The 20,146-nt window shown below is 36.2% G+C and overlaps 1 protein-coding gene across 1 annotated transcript in view; it reads left to right on the top strand.

Annotated features, from left to right (window-relative positions):
- Window positions 1-19,891, top strand: part of ACTR3 (actin related protein 3) — a 31,303-nt gene extending 11,412 nt beyond the window's left edge. Inside the window, exons 2-12 of the mRNA XM_052791823.1 lie at window positions 5,400-5,455; window positions 9,657-9,781; window positions 10,335-10,445; window positions 12,016-12,111; window positions 12,677-12,784; window positions 13,949-14,092; window positions 14,824-14,997; window positions 15,811-15,903; window positions 16,377-16,502; window positions 18,483-18,566; window positions 18,976-19,891. Of these exons, the coding sequence (XP_052647783.1) occupies window positions 5,400-5,455; window positions 9,657-9,781; window positions 10,335-10,445; window positions 12,016-12,111; window positions 12,677-12,784; window positions 13,949-14,092; window positions 14,824-14,997; window positions 15,811-15,903; window positions 16,377-16,502; window positions 18,483-18,566; window positions 18,976-19,071 (1,213 nt within the window). The 3' untranslated portion in view covers window positions 19,072-19,891. The remainder of the gene's footprint in view (window positions 1-5,399; window positions 5,456-9,656; window positions 9,782-10,334; window positions 10,446-12,015; window positions 12,112-12,676; window positions 12,785-13,948; window positions 14,093-14,823; window positions 14,998-15,810; window positions 15,904-16,376; window positions 16,503-18,482; window positions 18,567-18,975) is intronic.
- The last annotated feature ends 255 nt before the right edge of the window (window positions 19,892-20,146 follow it).

Genomic DNA, 20,146 nt, shown 5'->3' with positions numbered 1-20,146 from the left:
CTGTTTCTTTTAAATGGCCGGTGTGCCATTGTGTGCAGCTGTTAATGTGTGGTGATAATTTTTGACTCCTCTTGGCACAATATCACTTGGAAAACTCAGAATTTCTTCCAGGAAGCAGTACATAGCATGTCTTTAATGTATCTACATCCATGCCTGTATGGTCATGGAATAAAATAATTAAGCAGTCTTTGGAGTAGGGATCAAAACTCTAATCGTACCTGGTTTAAGATGCGTGTTCTGGTTACTGGGCAATGATCTTGTTTTTTGTCTTTGGCCCTCGTTTCTTGGAGTCTTTTCCACATGGTTTCAGGAAAGAAATGCAAAGCACTCTTGCCTCAGGAGAGTTTATAAGCAAATGGCAAGAGGTTCTTAGGGAAAACAGGAGAATGGCTCTAAACCCATTTGGATGGAAGAGGATACGGATTGCAGATCTCCTGCTGCCTGGGCAAGTGTGGCACCTTGCAAAAAGGCAGCATCAGTTTACTTCTAAGAATAAATGCAGTTTAACTTTGTAAAGCCTAATCTCATCACTGAATGTTAGACCTGCTTGGAGCATGACCCCTTGAACGGGTTCTGCATAGATAGGACTTATGTAGAGGTGTGTTTAGTTAGAGAAACCTTGCTGGGCTTGGTGCACAGGCTGTGGTATGTGCCAAAGCAGAATTTTAGGACTCACACAAGCTAACATGTATGCTGTACAGGTTATTGCACTTGGGAAGCCCATTGCATCTGCAAGGTAAGATACAAGGCAATGGATGTGCTGCTTTTTGAGTAAGAGCTTGCACAGCATTGCTGTGGCTCAGATGATGTACAGTAATTCAGAACGGTCATGAAGAGACAGCAGTTGGATGAGCAAAAATGACAAAAAAAGCCCCCTGAAAAAAAATCCCTCTACATATATATTTGTTTTTTTAACTTTATGCACCTTGAAAGTAAACCAGAGAGAGACCATTTTGATTTCAGTGTAGTCCTGACTTTCTTTCCAGAGAGTTTCAGGTTTGTTACTCCCGCTCCCATAACTCTTCTCTCCCCACAGAAAAGTGGTTCTTCTTTGTATGTTTGCTTTTAAAGTTGCATTGCGTCTTTCCAGTGGGGCCAATGTTGGAGGTACATCTTATTCCTGTTTGTGTGTACATTTAAAAAAAAGTGTCCTATGCATGAAATTGCTTTTAGTCCAGGTCATTAGGAGTAGCTGAGGGGTAGGCTGTAACCTGGATTTGCCCTACAGAAGTTGAAGATGAGGTGACATTCGTCCTCTAGTGCTCTTCTCTGCTTGTGCTTGGCTAACTTGTGTCTTTGCATGGAGCTGTGAGCAAAATTACAAGGATACAACTCGTGTTGGGCCATCCCATTTCTGCTGTGCTTCTCAGAGCAGCTAAACAAATGCATTGCCCGCAAAACAGTTGTCCCCCTGTTCCTCACCCTTTCGTTAAAATTGCAGTTGTGCTAGAACTAGGGTGTATAACTTGGGAGAATATGTACAGAATGACATCTGTTGCGGACAGGAAAGAAGTGGAGCAAAGGCGCACGGTCATGGTTTGTGGTTTGCAGGCGGGGTTTCTGCTAATGACATTCTCATTAGAAGTTCTTACCCTAAGTGCTGTTTCCTTTTGGCTTTAAAATTGTCTGCATGACTAGTACGTAAATAACCTTCAAGTGACATTGCTTTCATGTCATAGCCTCAGAAACATCTATTCTAGGTGAGAGAGCACATACAAGAAATCCCATTAGTGCAGTTGAGAACGTTGTGGAAGGCCTTTTGGCTGTCCTTCCAGAGATGTCTCGGGCAGATCAGTATGCAGCCACTTTGCAATTTCAGGGTGTGAGTTTGAGGGTGTGACACTAGAGATATTTCTCCATTGATAGTTGACATGTGGATTAGTAGAGTTATCTTAGAAGGAACCTTCATTAGTTGCTACCGCAGCCCCATTTGTGGTATGAATGGCCCCTACAAAAAAATCGTGTTTTGTTTGTCACATCATTACATCTGCATAGGCCAGAGGATGGTGTGTGAGACCCCACTGCCTTTTGAAGAAGTTGCGGGGAAGTCACTGGGGAATACCAGCACCATGTATATGTAGATTGATAGATAGTATGGGGGGGGTATGTATATGGTTCTCTATATACCTATATGCACACATGTATTGAGACTCTGTGGACTGCTTTTGGATACTTTGTAGCTTATCTTCTAAAGTAAATCTGAAGGTCCTGATTATCCAACAAAATTTTTTGCCATGCTTGTTTTTTGGGTGTTTTTTTCTCCTTTTCTACTTAAATGAGCTAATAGGCTTACAGAAACACTTCAGGTAGCTGAATGTGGAGAAATAAAGGAAAACACCTGAATGATCAAGGTTGAATTCAGGTTTTCACCTTTGGGATTTTGTAAATCAGTTCTGTGTTACAGATTTTAATAGAAATCTGCTTATACTTTTATACCCATTTGTGCAGTGCCTTGCTCTCTTACTGCTGAGTGCCCCAAATTCAGTGTGGGAAAGCTGAGTTCATGTCTCATTAAATGACACGTGCCTGCCTGTCTCCATGGAAGTCCCTCCTGCTGCTCTTCAGTGCTATCTAGCAAGCAAGACAAGCTGTGATTTAGTGGAATACTGTGATCCAGTATTAGTACTGCCTTATGATATCTTTAATATCAGAATTTTTTTCTGTAGTGGCAGTGATTCCTGCTCTGAAGAAGACAGGGTGTGCCTCATTCCCCTGTGAATCATACATTAGTCAGACATGCTTTGCCCTGTATGAACTGCTTGTGGAAACTGTATACTTGTGAAATCTAGCTTGCCCGCGGTATCATTTTTTTCACGTGTGACTTAAATATTTGCTTCAAGTGACAATGGTAGAATAGATCTGATCAGTCTGAATAAAGCCTCATCTTTGCAAAAGTTAATTTTTAAAAAACCCTACTGTTATTAGATTGTGCATTTGGAGAACTGAAGGTTTTTATCAACTTTTATTCATTTTTTTAACTTACTTTTTTGTCTCACCTATCACATTTTTAAACTCCATTTTAACTGACCAATGGGCAAGCGGTGGTGGCATTCCTGATGCGGAAGGGAGAGTGTGGCAAGGAGGTCTTGGTACACTAGAGATGTGAAGCATTGTGTTGGAGACTACATTGCAGACTTGCTGATATAATACTTTAATATTCAGAGACCAGAAGCCATGTGGGTTCCCCCTCCCCCCCTTTTTTTGGAAGCCTAAAAATGTGACTTTTTTTTTTTCTTTTTTTTTTTTTTATGACTCAGGAAACTTCTTGCTGAGTAGGCCACAGTATTTTTAGATATGCTGATTTTATGTCTGAATACGGTCTTTTTATGTAAAATGCATCTTTCATTTGACTGTTTTTCTTTCAGTCTGCTGGCTGCATGTGTGTGCTGGGAAGTCTCCCACACCACAAGCAGCTAAGCAGCCTGTTATGTGCAACAGTTTAGCTTTTGTTTTCTTTGAAATACTGAGTTTAATAATCAAACAGTTTTAACTTTTTTGCTTGTTAAGGCACTTCTGATCTAGTTGTAGGTTTATGTAGCCTTCGGGCTCCAAAGTTCCTGTGTAGATTTAGCTTTAAAATCTACGTGCCACAGTTCCTGATTTGCAGGGGAAGGTAGAGGGAGTGAGTCAGTACTTGCTGGTTTTCTTAGTAATTTTCTTGTGGCACTAAAAGCCTCTTAAAACAATATAGATACAGTGAACAGTTTTATTCTGCATGACAGGTTGTAGAAGCACCGGTTTGTGGAATTTTTGATATTTCTTTTAGGAACTATTTAAGAAGAAAATAAAAAAACCCCTGTAGCTTGAGTCTGCAAAATCCGAGTTGCGCATCCTGAGTTCAGGCACATACAGTGCATAATGCTGATCTCTTCATGATGTGTGGATTTCTTTCTCATATTTAGTTTCTTTTTTCCATTATTTATCTTACTTTGCCTGTGAAGCTTTCTTTTTCAGTAAACATTCCTGTTGATCAACATGAAGTCAAGTTTTTTTTGTATGGTTACTGTCAACTGCTACAGTGTGTTACAGACAAGGTCAGATTTGCAGCTTCAAAAATGCTTTGCAAGAGAAGTATTTTTAGTGTTAGATGAGGTCCTGTGCTGACCACTTTGTTATTTAGAGAGAGATATACCTTCCTTTTGAGGATACGTTTCTCTTGGCCCAGCACTAATGTGTGTAATTAATGTCAGCCATAGAAATTGTGTAGGCGTTAGCGAACATGTGAGCAACGTGTGAACCGCTGCATCAGTAGCATCACAGCAAAACCTACTGCAGCAGCACTCCTCTTCTAGCCTGTAAAAACCACCCTCTTCCTATATTTATTGCCAGGCATTTTGCTGTGTTGTTGACATAAATTTATGGATTGTTAAAGTTAGTACTGCCTTATACCGCCTAAGATCTTTCAGGTTTATATCAGAGTGCTGAAATTCTAGAGGTGCTACTACAGTGTTTCATGCTTTTGCTGATGGTGCTAATTTAGTTAGTACAGCTGTCTGACTGTATAAAGAAAATGAGAACTTTGTCATGTCTGTGTTAACAACTTGTGCATAGGCTGTATCTCTTTAATGTAGTGTGTGGTTTGGTCTACATGTTTTAGAATTTGCCTATGCTGCTCTTAACTCTTTTGTAGCAACATTTCTAGCAGCTGGATAGTTTTGGTACTGTGAGTTTTGTAGTTATTTTTCATGAACACACTGGTGATTTCTTAAGTTTTCTTACATCATGACAATGAAAATGCTGTATATGTCCATAGCACGTTCTGGAAGTTGGGTGAGTGAAGGTGTGTAGTTCTCTTCCTCTTGCTTTCCTTAGTCTTATTAAACACATTTTCAAGACTGTTTTCTGTTTGTTAAATGGAATTTCTTTTGCTACCACTGTCATTATCAGAAGTCAGTACCTGCCACCTACAATAGTACATCTTGAGAAATGCTTGTGAAGTAATGATGGCCAGCCCTGCCACATGCCCGGTTGGCAGTCTGGGGGCAAAGGAATTTTTTCCCCTGTAGTTAGCAGTTACAAAAACACTTCTACCACTAACACTTATGTGAAAATATTTCTATAGAAATGCTAACTGCTGAGCAGGGGAGAACTACTTTGACTCTAAATTGGACTCCTAAGCATTGATAAATTGAACTACATACTATGTGTTCTGTAGTAAAATTTTACTTGAGTAGAAGTTAAAATGATGCTTGATTTGTGGTAGGGAGCATTGTTTTATCTTTTTAAAAAAAGAGAAGTTCTTTAAGGTTTTTTTTTGTTTGGGTTTTTGTTTGCTTTTTTTAAAGGAAAGTCCGTGGGTCTTTTTGATATGGGAAGAGAGGTATATTCATTAAAAGAGGGAGATGTCTTTGGTATTTGTAGTATTAAATATTATAACATAAGCTTTTTTGTCTCAATAGGTATACAAAGCTCGGATATGCCGGTAATACTGAACCCCAGTTCATTATTCCTTCATGTAAGTATTTGTTACTTGTGTATGAGTGCTGAAGTTACACTTAAGAGTTTCTATAACATGCTGTGTAAAAAACAGTTAAAAACGAGTGACTTGAAAAAACCTGAGTGATGACAGAGTGATACCATGGCTCTGTTCTGTTTTGCTATGGATGCTCAATGTAGAAAGATACAATCATTAAAATAGTATACTAATATTTGAAGTGTCATTAATTTGTTGGAAATTGAAATCATATTAAAATACAGTAGCATGACTATATTTACTTTTTAGAAGGTTCTTCCCCTATTAGTGATTTATCAGGTAAAACTTTAGTTGATTATAACTAGAAAAAAAAAATTGGATGGTTTGATGTTTTCAGCGTTTAAAACGTTACACTTGCCAGGTATTTTTCACTATTACAGCTATGTTAATTTACTGTGTTTTGCAAATAGAACAAGAAAACATTTAATTTTTTTTTTCCCCATGTAAAATTGCTTATTTATTTGCTTCCTGTCTTCTGAACTGTTTCTCCCAGCTGAAGTGATATGGCTCTACTCTAGAGAGTGGAACTCATTCAGCTTCCTTTAGAAATGCTTCACCTTTTGACCTCCTACACCACTTTGCATTTTGTCATTGTTCATCTGTGCCAAAGTAATCACGTATTACATCCTGGTAAAAAGGAGTAATTAGTACACCCAGTTTTCCTTGTAAATGCCACAGGAAAAGAGCTAGAACTAATAATACTTAAGCACAGTCAATGTAAAATAAAACTTGGTAGTTCAGGCTCTATGTTAATTTTTCCAGAAAACGTGGTTCAAAAAGCAATTTTCATGGAAAGCTAAGGTTAATTCACTTAATGCATTCTCCTGTTTTCGTAGAAGTGAGAGAATCCTTTCAATCTCTTCTATATTGGCTTCTAATATGTAGCTCTTAATTTGTTTAGTTTTCCAAAAGAACTTAATTTCATTTATCTTAGTGGCGTATAAAATATACTCCTCAGTTTTGTTTTTCACACAAAAACTAGTTTTAAAATTAGATTTAAAAAGTTACTGAACCATTGGAAAACAACTTAACATTGCTTTTTAAACTTCATAACAGTATTTAAATTAAAAATGGGCAAATGGTTATTTTATTTAATTTGAGATAGATGGAGTTTACATAATTTTTCTACATCTTCAGATCTTGTTTATTTATTTTTAAAATCACTTTCTTCTTCCAAAAAAAGAGAAGAGATATCACGATGCTTTAAACAAATTCTGGGAATGAAATGACCTGTCAGATCATTAAGCAGAGAAATTTATACAACAGGGCTGCTATTAAAGTAGAAGAAAAAGGGGGGAAATGAGATTTTTTGACAGCTTTTTGATACAGTGTGGTGTATTTAAAAAAACAAACACTGTAGTCTAGATGCTCCTACAGCTGAAATGGTCCTTGACTGCAATTCTCGTAATGAAAAAGGCATTTTTCTCATTTGTAGTGTAATTCAAGTTAGATAATTACACTAACTGCATGAGTTTGCATTAATCCTCAGCCTCAAATGAAATAAAATAGTACTGGTGTAATCTACATTAGAGAAATTAAAATAGAGTATAGCAGTACCTAGTTTCAAAGTAAAATGTTACAAAAAACTGTGGATCTTTTCAAAGCACTTTGGTGTCTTTAGTTTCCTTAATATTATCCCCAGTGGAAAAATGGTTTGGTTTCTCCTTTGACTTCTAGCAATGGTGGTTGCATTTTATCAATTTGATTCTCTGAAAAATGTTTGCTGTTAAACAGGTTCGAGCAGCATTCCTTCTGCCTTGTTCACTTCCTCCTTATCTTATTCACTCCTGCTCTTAACAAATTTTTATCTCCTTATGTTGTGTTCTTGATTTTATTCTGAATATGCTTCTGTAGAGATGATAAATGCTTGCTTGAAAAATGAAGTAAATGAGAATATATTGGGCCAATTTTTTGAAGAGATGTGGGTTCACTGCTTTCTTCCCTGGCTGCTTTTTAGATCTTAGCAGATCATTAATTTTGCCTGATTTTTATTCACTTAATCCTTTTTTTTCTGGCTGTATGTTAAAATAGGAGTCAACTTCTTTCCATTATGCAGTAGTTCTGTTGATTTGTCATCTATTTCAGTTTATCTTTGTTAGTTTACGTGTTAGGTGGCCCTTTCTTTACCTTTAAAAGAAAAAAAAATGGCTTGAGTAATTGATTTGATGCAAGTATGTCCTCTGTTTTCTAAAAGCTCTTAATTCTTGTGCCAAGCAAACCAAAGGCAAATGCTCTGAGATACCACTGGAGTGCTGCCCATCTTCAGCCTAGCTCTGGTTTCAGCAAGATTTATTTTCCCATTTGTGTTTTCAGGATATGATTCTTGATTCAGGTTGTTTCCTTCTCATTTCTGACTTTCAAAACCAGGACTGAACAGGCTAGTGTTAAGGTCAGCAAAATATTGAGAGCTTTGTTTTAGGCTTTTAACAGGGTGGAACCACTTTGACTTGAAAGTTTCTATAATCCTGTGACAAGAAATAGTATTTTACTTGAAAATTCTTGAAGATAACACCCATCTGGACAGAATAATTTCCCAAAATGTGTAAGCTCTGTAATGATGACTTGAAAAATATTCGGCAAGATTCTTCTTTTCACTTGCAGCAAACGCTGGCCTTGCGACATCTCCTTCCCCGTGATTTTAGCTTCTACTTCCTATTTACCCCCCCCCCCCCCCATGCTATTCGGCTTCCTCCAGCCTTTTGCTTCCTCTCTGCTCTCCTGTAAGCTGCTACAGAAGTTACAGTATGATTCAGTTTTCTTCCTGAAGAGCTCAAAATAATGTCTCCTGTTCAGTCTTTCACACCGCTTAACTTTTTAGTTTCTCTGGCTGCACAGCTCTGCTTTTGTTGCTCTTTATGGGAAGAGAAGGGGGAACTATGAGGAGCATCAGTGAACTAACGGTGTTTTACCCTAGCATGCTATTGATTTCCAAATCCGGTACCTGTGCTGCCCTGTGTCCGGTGGGCTTGAGGCTGCAACAGCTGTTTTCATCACTTTTTTTAAAATCTTAGTTGTGAGCAAACAGAACTTCTTACCGAAGGTGAGAATTAGCAAAGTAATTCTGCCTTTGAAAGAGCTTGTGGATTACAACCTTTGAATAATTGAGGCTGATATTAATGCTTCTTATATATATGAATTTCGTTGTTTGTGTAAAGGATTGTTTAAAGGCAATTAGTAAGACTTGAAAAAATACAGCAGGAATTGCTGGCGCCGCAACCCTGGTAGCCAGGAGGCTGATGCAAAAGATGAGGAAAGGGAACATCTGTGTTCCTGCGATATCTAATCACTGATCGTGTGTTTAGCCTTAGCCAGTATTTTTCTGATAAAAACTTTTTTCTTTATTTATGATGAGTAATTATACTGGAAGGAATAAATTGTCAAGATAAAGCTCTTAACTTTTGCCAGTTATTCCTTGAAGTGAAGGAAAAGATTTATAGTCTTTCTTAAATGAAATTCTCCATCCTACTCTTAATGATAAGATAGGAGTAGGATTTAAAGGGAGAAATTAAACGTAGGCTTTGTGAAAATCTGTTTTAAAGCATCTAAAGGTGCATCATGTGGCCATACAAATTTCTGTCCTTTTAAAAATACTCGTTTTATTTCTGTCCGATTTTCTTTTTCTGTATGCCTTACGTTTTCTCCTACTTCTTCCTTCCTGCCTTCTTTTGTACATGTTATTTGCTTACTTAGTTGCTATTTAGTCCCTTTTGTGTGCCATATCTCACTTTCATAATACGTCCAGAAATCAAATTGGTGCAAGAGAAGTAAAACATCTATTTATATAATGGCAACATGTTTTCTTTCTTGCTCTTTATACAACTTCTATGACTGCATTCTTTTTTTTTTTATTAGCGGAGTGTGCAGAAAATTAGCACACTTTTGAATAAGATGAGATCTGTAGGGATACCCTATCTTAGTGATTCTTTTTATTTTTTATCTCCCTGATTGCATGTTGAGTGTCTAACAATTAAATCTGTATTTGGGTCTGTACTTTCTAAATCCTAATTCTGTTTACCTATGATTGGAATTCAAATTATCTGTGTTTTATTAAGCTCTTCTGTGCTTATGCCTGAAACAAAGGATGAATACAATTACCTTGTGTTCCTATTTTTGAATGTTGGGGTTTTTTCCTTTTTAGTGCAGGATATATGATCTACGCTATTGTTTGTGTTCTCTGTTAAAGGTATTGCTATCAAAGAATCAGCAAAAGTGGTCGATCAAGCACAAAGGAGGGTTTTGAAAGGTGTTGATGATTTAGACTTCTTTATCGGGGATGAAGCAATAGAAAAACCAACTTATGCAACCAAGGTATTAAGAGAAATGTTTTAAAATAATTTTCCAATACTCTTCAGAAAGCATCAGCTATACAGTAAACAGCTTCTTAAGAATGCTTTTTGGTTAACTTTAATCTTATTTTCTTATTAACTCTGTTTTAATGGAAAATAAGGTTTGGTATTAGTTTTGTTGACCTTCTGGAGCCTGTGGGAATTTGCAAAACAGTACATGAATGTGTATTTCTTCTGAAGTGAAGGGAGGCGAGGACAGTGTTAAGCGGAAATAACCACGTTCTTTCGTGTTCCTTGGGATCCTCTATCAGCAATGTCAGAGTCAGGATACTGGGCTAGGGGGAACCTTTGGTTTATCCTAGTGCCACCATTCTGTTGTACTGAGAAAAGTGCAATGTATTGTCTCTGCTATTCAAGGTTGGAATCTGAATCTTGAATAGGTGTCAGATCCGAACAGGGAAAACCTAATGCAAGGTTTCTTGCAACTGTAGAAAATATGCTTTTACTGCAGTTGAAAACACTGAATTTTTTTTTTCTTTTGTTTCCAATTCTATTTTGATATTCTTCTGCAACAGTGGCCCATCCGCCATGGTATAGTTGAAGACTGGGACTTGATGGAGAGGTTTATGGAGCAAGTAATCTTTAAGTATCTAAGGGCAGAACCCGAGGATCATTATTTTCTTTTGGTAGGTAAAATTGTGTTACTTATGAAATTGCATATGACTGGTAAGAATATTTGTGCTGATTTATGTAATAATTCTTAAATATGAATATGCTTATTTTGAAAACTAAAGTAAATATGAATTACCTGGAACTTTCCTGATCTGGCTTATCCCATCCAGGCTCTTCAATTTTCTAAAGATGTCAGAGTGTCTGAACTGCAAACTTTTTCCTGTTCTCTACTCGTTTCCCTCCAAACTGTGTCTGCTTCATCACTTTTTTTCTATTACTTATCCACTGAATTCAATGATCAAGTTTACATTTTTGAGGCAAAAAAGTACTTGTATGTTTTGACTTTAAAAACAAAATAATTGCAATTATGTACAATGCTGCCACCTGGATGATGTGTCTAGAGTGAATTTTTATCTTTTTTTTTTTTTTTTTTTGGTGAAATCGAAAAGATTGATTGTCATATTTGGGCAGATTAGAACTGAATGAAGGTCAATGTTATTGTGAAGCATCTGCTATTCCTTAGTATTTTATTTGAGGCCATTGAAATAGCAATTTGTTTTAGTGTGACGTTTATAGAGCAAGTTTGGAATTAGAGGTGTTGGCCATACTTGTTAAAAAACATCTAATGCAACAATCTTCTCGAAGCAGGTCTAATGAGGTCCAGTTGCTCAAGGCTGTGTCCAGCTAAGCTTTGAATATCAACAAGGATCAAGATGCCATAACAACTCTGGGCCCCTTTTCCAATATTTGACCACCCTCACGTTACCTTTTTTCTGTCTTAGTACCTACTTAGGATTTTGCATGTTGTAGTTTGTCTTCATGGCCCCTTGTCCTGTCACCTTTGTGAAGAGACTGGCTCCCTCCTCTTTTTACCCTCCTATTACATAGTTGATGCAATGCAAGAGTGGTAGTTTTTTTTTTTCCCCTCAAATATTCTGTAGCACTAACCAAAATCCTCTTTCAGAGGAGAGACTTAATATTAAGTATGTTCGGTATTTTAATGGAAATTATAGCATAGTATTGTAGCATATTGTATGTTATTGTTAGCTTCTCTCAGTTGAGTACATTTCTACAGCTGATCATGTCAACTTGTTTTATAGTGATTGCCATCTGAAGAAAAACAGCTTTTTTCTTTGAGTCACTTAAATATTTTTAAAAATAATTGTAATTCTTTAAATGTGCTAAACTTCATCCTTTGACCTATTTAGATTGATAGTCCTTGGTTCTTTCAAGTGAAATCAAAAGTTGTAATGAGCTAACCAACCCACAAAGGGGACCTTCGATGTAAATTCTTAAGCAGTAATTACTATAAAGTTTTTATTGCACTTCTGTTTTTCTGTTTTCACTCAAACCATCATGTTTTTGCAGTGCAGTTTGCATAAATTCTGTTATTGTCAGACGAGTTTCTAGATTTTCTTAATTGCACCATTTGCCTTTAAAAGCACCCTTTTCACATTACTATTTTTACATGCTATTGTTGTTGGATGACTCATCTTTCAAAACTTAGGATTTCGTGATTTTTTTTTTAAGTCAAGTGTTTGAATGTAAGTAAAACTTGGCTTTTTTTTTTTTTTTGTGTCGCAGACTGAGCCTCCATTAAATACTCCAGAAAATAGAGAATATACTGCTGAAATCATGTTCGAGTCTTTCAATGTTCCAGGGCTATATATTGCTGTTCAGGTAAGGGAAAGGCTGTTGAAAGTTAGAGCCTACAGTATTTCTCCTTGAGCTAAAACGAATTTCACTATGAAAACTATATGAGTGGTGTTTGGAATACTTTTATGTACTTTTGGTTAGCAGTTTCACCACTATGTTTGACACACATTGATTCTGTGGTCCGTTAGCTAGGTACTGTTCTTCTGTTACCTGTATAGAAGGCCTCTAAGCGGTAGAGTATAATATCTGTTGCATCATAAATAAATAATAATAAAAAACCAAGCAAGCAACACACCACATCATAATAATGGTATTAGGCCAAGAATTGAATCCCTCTCATTATGAAGTAGCAAAAAAGGTGTTTGAACATGGCTAAAAAAGCATCAGGCAGGAGTCAAAAAACTACATTTATCCAGCCTCTTTTTCATAAGCTCTTGTGTACCATATATAATAATACTATATCAGTTTCCATGCTGTAAATGACCATGAGGGTGTCAGTCTGGGTATTCTTGGGAGGGGTAGTAGAAGGTGGAATCTGCAATGCAGTGCTTTTATTAAGATCTGTTTTCTGCATGTGTTCTTTTACAAGGCTGTCCTTGCCTTAGCTGCGTCTTGGACGTCAAGACAAGTAGGAGAACGAACGCTGACTGGCACAGTTATAGACAGTGGTGATGGTGTCACTCATGTTATTCCTGTGGTAAGTATACATCAGAACTATGGAAACAATTTAACTTGTGAACAGTTTGTCCTGTGACTTCTCTGAAGTTTACACCTACACAGACTGAAGTATAGCTAGGAATGTCAATAAGATGTAGGAAACAATTGAGAAGTTAAACCTTCTATAGGTAACTTTTTTTAAATTGTACTTAGTAGTTCAAATTGCTGTTTAAAACAGTTGAACTTTTCCTGGTTTGTGGGTTTGGTTTTTTTAACTGAAGTTAAGAGTAGGTATTCTATATCACTTGAAGCATTAAGCTCCTTTGTAGAGTGACATTCACTTGATTTCTGGAATTTTTAAACATGTTGAACAAATTGACAGCAATAGCATATCACTTTTATAATGAAATAGATAAAGAGGAATTAACAAACACCTCTGTAGTGAAGCTAACAATAGTGGTACATTTTTACTGACTTTATTGTTTTCTATGTTAGAAAGAACTTTTTATAGGAATGTAAGTCGTATATAGGAAATTCTAAGCATTTAATATTAGTGTGATATCTGGATTTATCTGTTTGAATGTAGCAGGTCTGGTGAGGTTGAAGGCCAGTCTTGAACACTTTTGGTTTCTGCATTTAGACCAGATCATTTTAATGCCCCCAGGACGAGTGTGACTTAAAGGGTAGACTGATGGATGAATACGGGCCAGTCTGATGTTCTAAGCAGTCTCAATGTGCTGAAATGATGCATTTTCTCCCTGCTTTCAGAAAATTAATTTTGGTTCATGTGGATTGTAACGTCTTACATCAGTGGCTGTGACTGCAGAGCCACATCATTTATTCTAAAATAATATTTCATGATACAAGGTTCCTTGACCTTTTTGGTAAGAGTAACCTCATTTTGAAGAGAAAATAAAGGCCAAGGAACAGTGAGTATAGCTATTTGTCTGCCTTATGTACTAGTGACCTTTCTGTTCCTCCTAACCTTGTAAGAACTATGAACCAATGCAAAGCGAAATACTTTAATAAGTAAAATAAGGCTACTGAAGAATTGGATTTCTGGTAATTAAATGAGCCAGTCTTAAAGGGCTTCAATCTCACAATCACAGGTAGTGAATAGGAGTTTAGACTCCATGTCTTTCTCTCTCCTAAGCTTTGGAGGAGTTCTTGTCAGTATCTTTCTCCCAATTAATTTTATTTATAGGCTGAAGGATACGTGATTGGCAGCTGTATCAAACACATTCCAATTGCTGGGCGAGATATAACATACTTCATTCAGCAGTTGCTGAGGGAGCGAGAAGTAGGAATTCCTCCTGAACAATCCTTGGAAACAGCTAAAGCAGTGAAGGTAACGTGAATGTTGCAGATGTTAATGTTATTTTAGATCAGAGCTTGATATCTATTTTTAAAATACAATAATCTCTTAAAATCATCATCCTTCCAAGTAATGGTGCTCTGTTTCTAAATAATATAAAAATGTCTAGATAATAAAGTAACGTGAAATACCTTAAACTTAAGGTTGGGTTATACTCAATTTGGCCTAGAATTTCACTCTTTAGTCTTTCACTCTTCAATTCTCCCCTCTTTCCTCCCCTCCCTTATTATTACTATTGTAACATTCAGTAGGAAGTGTTCTTGGTGGGATGTGTAATGTAAAGAGCTGTAATTACTTTTTTATACTTTCTGAATGTTGATATGTTCTTTTTTGTAATACAAAGCTATTCTGAAAGACATTCAGCTTAAAGTACACTTAAACCTTGTTTCTATGCCAGTTCTTCAGTATACTTTAGAACTCATTTCTCACTGTTGTAGAAGTTTAGAGGAAAAATAGAAGAAAAGTAATTTAGCTCAGCAAACTGTGCTGCTTTCAGTGCCGCACAGAAATGATTTGTAGTAGCAGAGCCATTATCTAACTGTATACAGTAAATGTCAGTTCACCCATTTTTGAGGCCTAGTCTGTATCTGCCAATTTAAAAATCTTATTTTTTAAAAAGTGTAGTTATTTAAACTTTTAAATTCATACCGTCTTCCCTGCTCTACTTAAGAAGATACTTCTAACTGTACATACTCAATTTTCAGGAACGCTTTAGTTATGTTTGCCCTGACTTAGTAAAAGAATTTAACAAGTATGACACAGATGGTACAAAGTGGATTAAACAGTATACTGGAATTAATGCTATCTCAAAGAAAGAATTTACCATTGATGTTGGCTATGAGAGATTCCTGGGGCCAGAGATTTTCTTCCATCCTGAGGTAAGTTGATTTGAATTGTCTACACATTTTGTTTTAGGTGTATTTTAGATGATAGCATATAAATAGTATTTACAAACTTGTAAAGAAGTGGTTATCCCGACTTACATTTCTCCTTATTTGTAAATAGATATCAGCTATTGTTGTAAGTCAATGTGTTTTTGATCCTTGATTGCTAGTAATCTTTATACAAATTCAGGTTGATACCTAAACAAAGCACTATATTTTAAATTTTTAAAGTAAATGGATTACTAACCCCATATTTTCTTCTTGCAATTTTTAATAGAATATCCAGGTCTCACCACATTGTACCCTGTTTTCTTACCTGTCTGTTGAAAAGTCAAGTTTCTAAATATTCTGTCTTCTTGCCTTTATACCCTCAGTCTCTCTTCCAGCGTTGGGAAAAATTAAAAGGGAATAAAGCCTTTTTTTTTTTCTTTCTCCCCCTCTTCCTGCCCCGAATCCCTATACATTCTTCTGTTGTGTTTTTTTTTCACGTTACACTGTTTTGCCTTGGTGCTCAGCATCTGAGAAGGGCATATATTCTTTGACCTATTACAGCTAACAAAAACTATCTAAGAGAACAGCTTATAGAGCATATATAAAACCTAAAGAGATACTTTAGGTTTATTATTCTTTAAAATCTTTTATAAATGGCAGCAAAAATAGCTAACGTAAGTATTTCTATTATTAGTTTTCATGATGTCTCTAGTATAATAGGATGGTTCTTTCCATTCCATTTTTCTCTCTGCCCCCTTTCTTTTGCAATACATGGTCCTACATGTTGACTTGTCTTGATTTTATTCTTGATTGCAGTTTGCTAATCCTGACTTTACGCAACCAATCTCAGAAGTAGTAGATGAAGTTATTCAGAATTGTCCCATTGATGTTAGACGTCCTCTGTATAAGGTCAGTAGCTATAATGATTTTTTTTAATACTTGTTTTAGAAAGATTGTGTTTTTTATTAAAATAGGTATTTGAAACTCTATTTAAAAAAAACAAACCCCAAATTAACCATTTTTCTAGAAATAAGTCCAATATGCAGAAGGCTTTATGTTGTTCACTTACACTTTTTCAGAATGTGATGTTTCATTACTCAAACTCTTATTTAAAAGAAAAAGAAATAAGGGAAACATAAATCTGAGCGCAGAAAGTGAGATGTATTTAGGTATAAATGGATTTTAAAGCACAGCCAATTTTAATGTGACAACCTCTTTGTGAATTCGTATTCTGTCATGCTGAAGTGTTAGATAATTTAAAACAAAGTAAAAGCATACCTGCTAACTGTAGTTTTAAAAACTATGTTTGGCATTTAAGAACTGGGTAAAGTTGAAGACTTGTGTTTTCGGAAGTGATTAATAAGTTTTGTTACTCAAAACAGAATATTGTCCTCTCTGGAGGCTCAACCATGTTCAGGGACTTTGGTCGCCGTTTACAGCGAGACTTGAAAAGGACTGTTGATGCCAGACTGAAACTTAGTGAAGAACTTAGTGGTGGCAGACTGAAGGTTAGTTCTTGTAGCTAATGCATTTAACAAGCATCTTTCTTTCCCTTGTTACCTGGAAAATGCAAAAATAAGATATTGCAATGATGTTCTTGTTTGTTGAAATGTCTTTATTTTCATTTAAAGTTCTTATAGAAGCTTTTCAGAGATTTGTGTGTTGTAGAGAAAGGTAGACTGGTATTGGAAAATATTTATATAATCCTTTCGTTGTAGGAAGCTACAGTACTATTTCCCCAGGTATGCACTTGTGCTGCCTGTCCCTTATTATTGAACTGAATCAGTGTCACCTAATGAAAGGATGGGACTTACACCTGTTATGTGAAAGCAGTTGGTCGCTCCCCAGCATTTTTTGTGCTTAGTGCTTATTGATTAGTTGCAAATCATTGTCCTCAGTCTTTTGAACTTAATGAGAGAGATGGAGCAAGCTCATTGTCAAGCCACCAGGGTAGTCAGCGGACTGGAGCACTTGCCCTGTGAAGAAAGGCTGAGGGAACTGGCTTGTTTAGAGAAGAGAAGGCTTTGGGAGTCCTAATAGCAGCCCCTCAGTATATGTGGGAAGATTATGGAGAAAGCGGGACCAGGCCCTTGACAGTGTTGAGTGGTGGGTGCATGAGAGGCAAAAAGGTATAAATTGAAACAAAAGAGGTCCAGCTTGGATAAAATGAAAAACTTTTTCACTGTAGGGATAATCAGGCATTGGAACAGACTGCCCAGAGAGGTTGTGTAGTCTGTCCTTGGAGGTTTTTGAGATTCAGCTGGATAAAACTCTGAATAACTTCCTCTGACCTCGTAGCTGACTCTGCTTTGAGCAGGAGGCTGAACAAGAGACATTCTGAGGTCCCTTCCCACCTAAATTATCCTATGATTCTGTGAAATTACTTCATATTTTCACTAAACTGCGTGATCCTTAATTTATGTTCTTTCCACGTTTGTCCTCTGATCTAACTTTTGTGTTTTTTCTGTTGACTCTGCATACATAAAAGATACCAGCAGAGATAAAAATTTTGTGTTTTTTTCCTTTTAAGGCAAGATTGAAGTGATTTTCCTCATTTATTTTTTTTAGTAGTAATCTAGCTAGATGAGCTCAAACAATCCTTAAAACCCCCAGTATAGCTTCATAATGTGCCATGTAAACAACTCTGAAGTTTCAGTTATATACAGCTCTCTGGTTGAGGTAACCTAGTTTATTCTCAGTTCTCCTTACTAGACTTTTACCACTGACTAAGGAAGCAGGGTATGAACAAGGAAATCTGATGCGATTTTTCCTTGTTCAGAGTACTAGGCATTGCAAGTAATCACCAGCTTGAATATTGCAAATGTATTAAAAAAGACTTTTAAATACTGTTTCAAATTGTTCGGATTTCAGCGGGTTGCACTGGAACAAACAAATTATTTCTGAAACTGTTACATACGCTGCCATTTTTGATAAGCACAAGTAAGGAATGAAGGTTTGTGTGGATATGGAGGGAAAGGGGCTAACTGGAATGAGTGTTGTAGTTTTGCAAAGCATGACTCTGTGTTGGTCCTAGATAAACTTTCAATCTGCAACTGATGCTTTAGTAAAATAATGATATGAAACTTAAAAATTAGCTTTCTAAAGTTTTTTTTGTAAGGGCTAAGTAGTATGGATCTATTCTTACAACTGCATAAACAAACAGTCCCTCAAGAAATTCAGCAGAAAATAGAATGTGGATAGTTGGAGAGGAACACTGTAGTGGAGCTCTTGGGAGAAAACTGGTGTGAGTGCAAGTATCTCTTAATGTCTGATAAAGTAGGTAACTGGCGATGTATAAGCAAGAGCTATTTCTTGGTCTGGGCCGTACAAGAGAAAATCTGATGCTATAATTGTAAATTTACATACCCAGCATTTAAGAAAATACTAATTTGTGAAAAGCAAGCTTGGAATATATGCTCCTTTTTTAAAAGATCTAATTTTTACCAGCAAAAGTGACTTTTAATGTGTTCCTTTTTTTCCTTTTATAGCCTAAGCCCATTGATGTACAAGTCATTACACACCATATGCAAAGATACGCTGTTTGGTTTGGAGGATCAATGCTGGCTTCCACAGTAAGTTAGCTATAAAGCTGAGCATGTTTTAGTCATTCTGGCTATGCTTTTGGAGTTCTCATCTGTCCTTCACTTCATGTTAAATGTAGTTGGGGGGTTTCTGATAAGCCTCAAATAGAAAATATACCCTCCCTGCCCCCTTTGAAGTTTTTGCATTAGACTTTAAAGATTTGAAAGAGCAAATGAGAGCTGAATTACAGATTTGAGCTGTTAAATAGTGCATTTTAGTTTTGTGGCAAAATACACTGTTTGCATTGGTGTTTAGCCATGCGTGATGTTATGTTAATTTCAGGATTTCCAAGTTATCTGTATTTGTTTTTTTCCACTTGCTACATAAATGTTAATATTGTTAAAATAAGGTGTAGTACTATTGACTAATTTTATTTTTTTTTTCCCCTTCCCTTTACAGCCTGAATTCTACCAAGTATGCCATACCAAAAAAGATTATGAAGAGATTGGTCCTAGCATCTGTCGTCACAACCCTGTGTTTGGAGTTATGTCCTAAAACTGACCTTGGAGGGGTCAGGGATAGGGAGGTGGGGAGGAGGAGGAGGAGTAGGAGTCTTTCTGATTACTTGTTTGTCTGATGGCTGGTATTAAGATAACAAACATGACTTGACAATAAGAAAAAGACCAAACACAATTAAGCAGGATTATTTTAATAAGTGTCTCAACATGCGGATGTAGTGGAAAGCCAAAATGATCACGTTTTTTCTTTAGATTGATTATTTGAACCTGTGCGTAACAAAACAAAAAAGTGGATTTTAGTTCTTTCTGTGCCCTGATATTTTGTATATTAATGAATTATCCAAGATTTGATGGGATTTGATGGTGTGTAGATAGTCAGCTCTCTAATGCTTCCGTTGTACCCTTTCATGGGTCCAATGCAGGAGCTTGTTTATATTTCATACTTTTTTATACTTTGAGGAAAAATATGAATTAAAGAAACTGTAATATTTGAGGTAAAAAATTTACCAGTGACCAACTTGAAAGTAAATTAAAAAAAAAAAAAAAGTCATGACTCATGCAACTAGTTCTTGCAAATCATGACCAGTCTAAATCCTGGGTTCCATACAATGCGAGTGCTTTTGGAACTAAGAAGCTAGTATCTTGGATTAACCGATGCCTGCTAGTGCTTTCTGATTACTTGGTGCATTTTCATACTATCTCTTGCTTTAAAAAAAAAAAAAAAGTAAAGACAAGACTGTTGGACCAGTATTGCAGTTCTGTAGTGTCATTTCTAATTAAACCAAATAATCAGGTTATCAAAATTGGTGTATTTAAAGCCTAACACCATTCCAATAAAGGCACAAAATTTCTTTTTATGTTTGTGTCAGACTTGTTAATCTCATTACATGGGAAATTGTGAGCATGGGTTCCTACATATCCGCTATGGTTTTTGAAGAGTAAGATTGGTCTGTGAGGTAGAGATCATTATGTGCATTGTGTAAACTGAAGTGTGAGCATTTTAGAACTGCAGTTTATATGTTCATCTAGATAGCACTTACCTATATAAACCTAACATCTCCTCCATTGTTAGGTTTGTTCATCTACTTTGTTCTGTAACTTCCCCCCCACAT

This window comes from Harpia harpyja, chromosome 7 (assembly GCF_026419915.1).
Source record: "Harpia harpyja isolate bHarHar1 chromosome 7, bHarHar1 primary haplotype, whole genome shotgun sequence".
Taxonomy (NCBI): domain Eukaryota; kingdom Metazoa; phylum Chordata; class Aves; order Accipitriformes; family Accipitridae; genus Harpia; species Harpia harpyja.
Note: the sequence above shows the minus strand (reverse complement) of the source record. Positions and strands in the feature narration are given on the sequence as shown.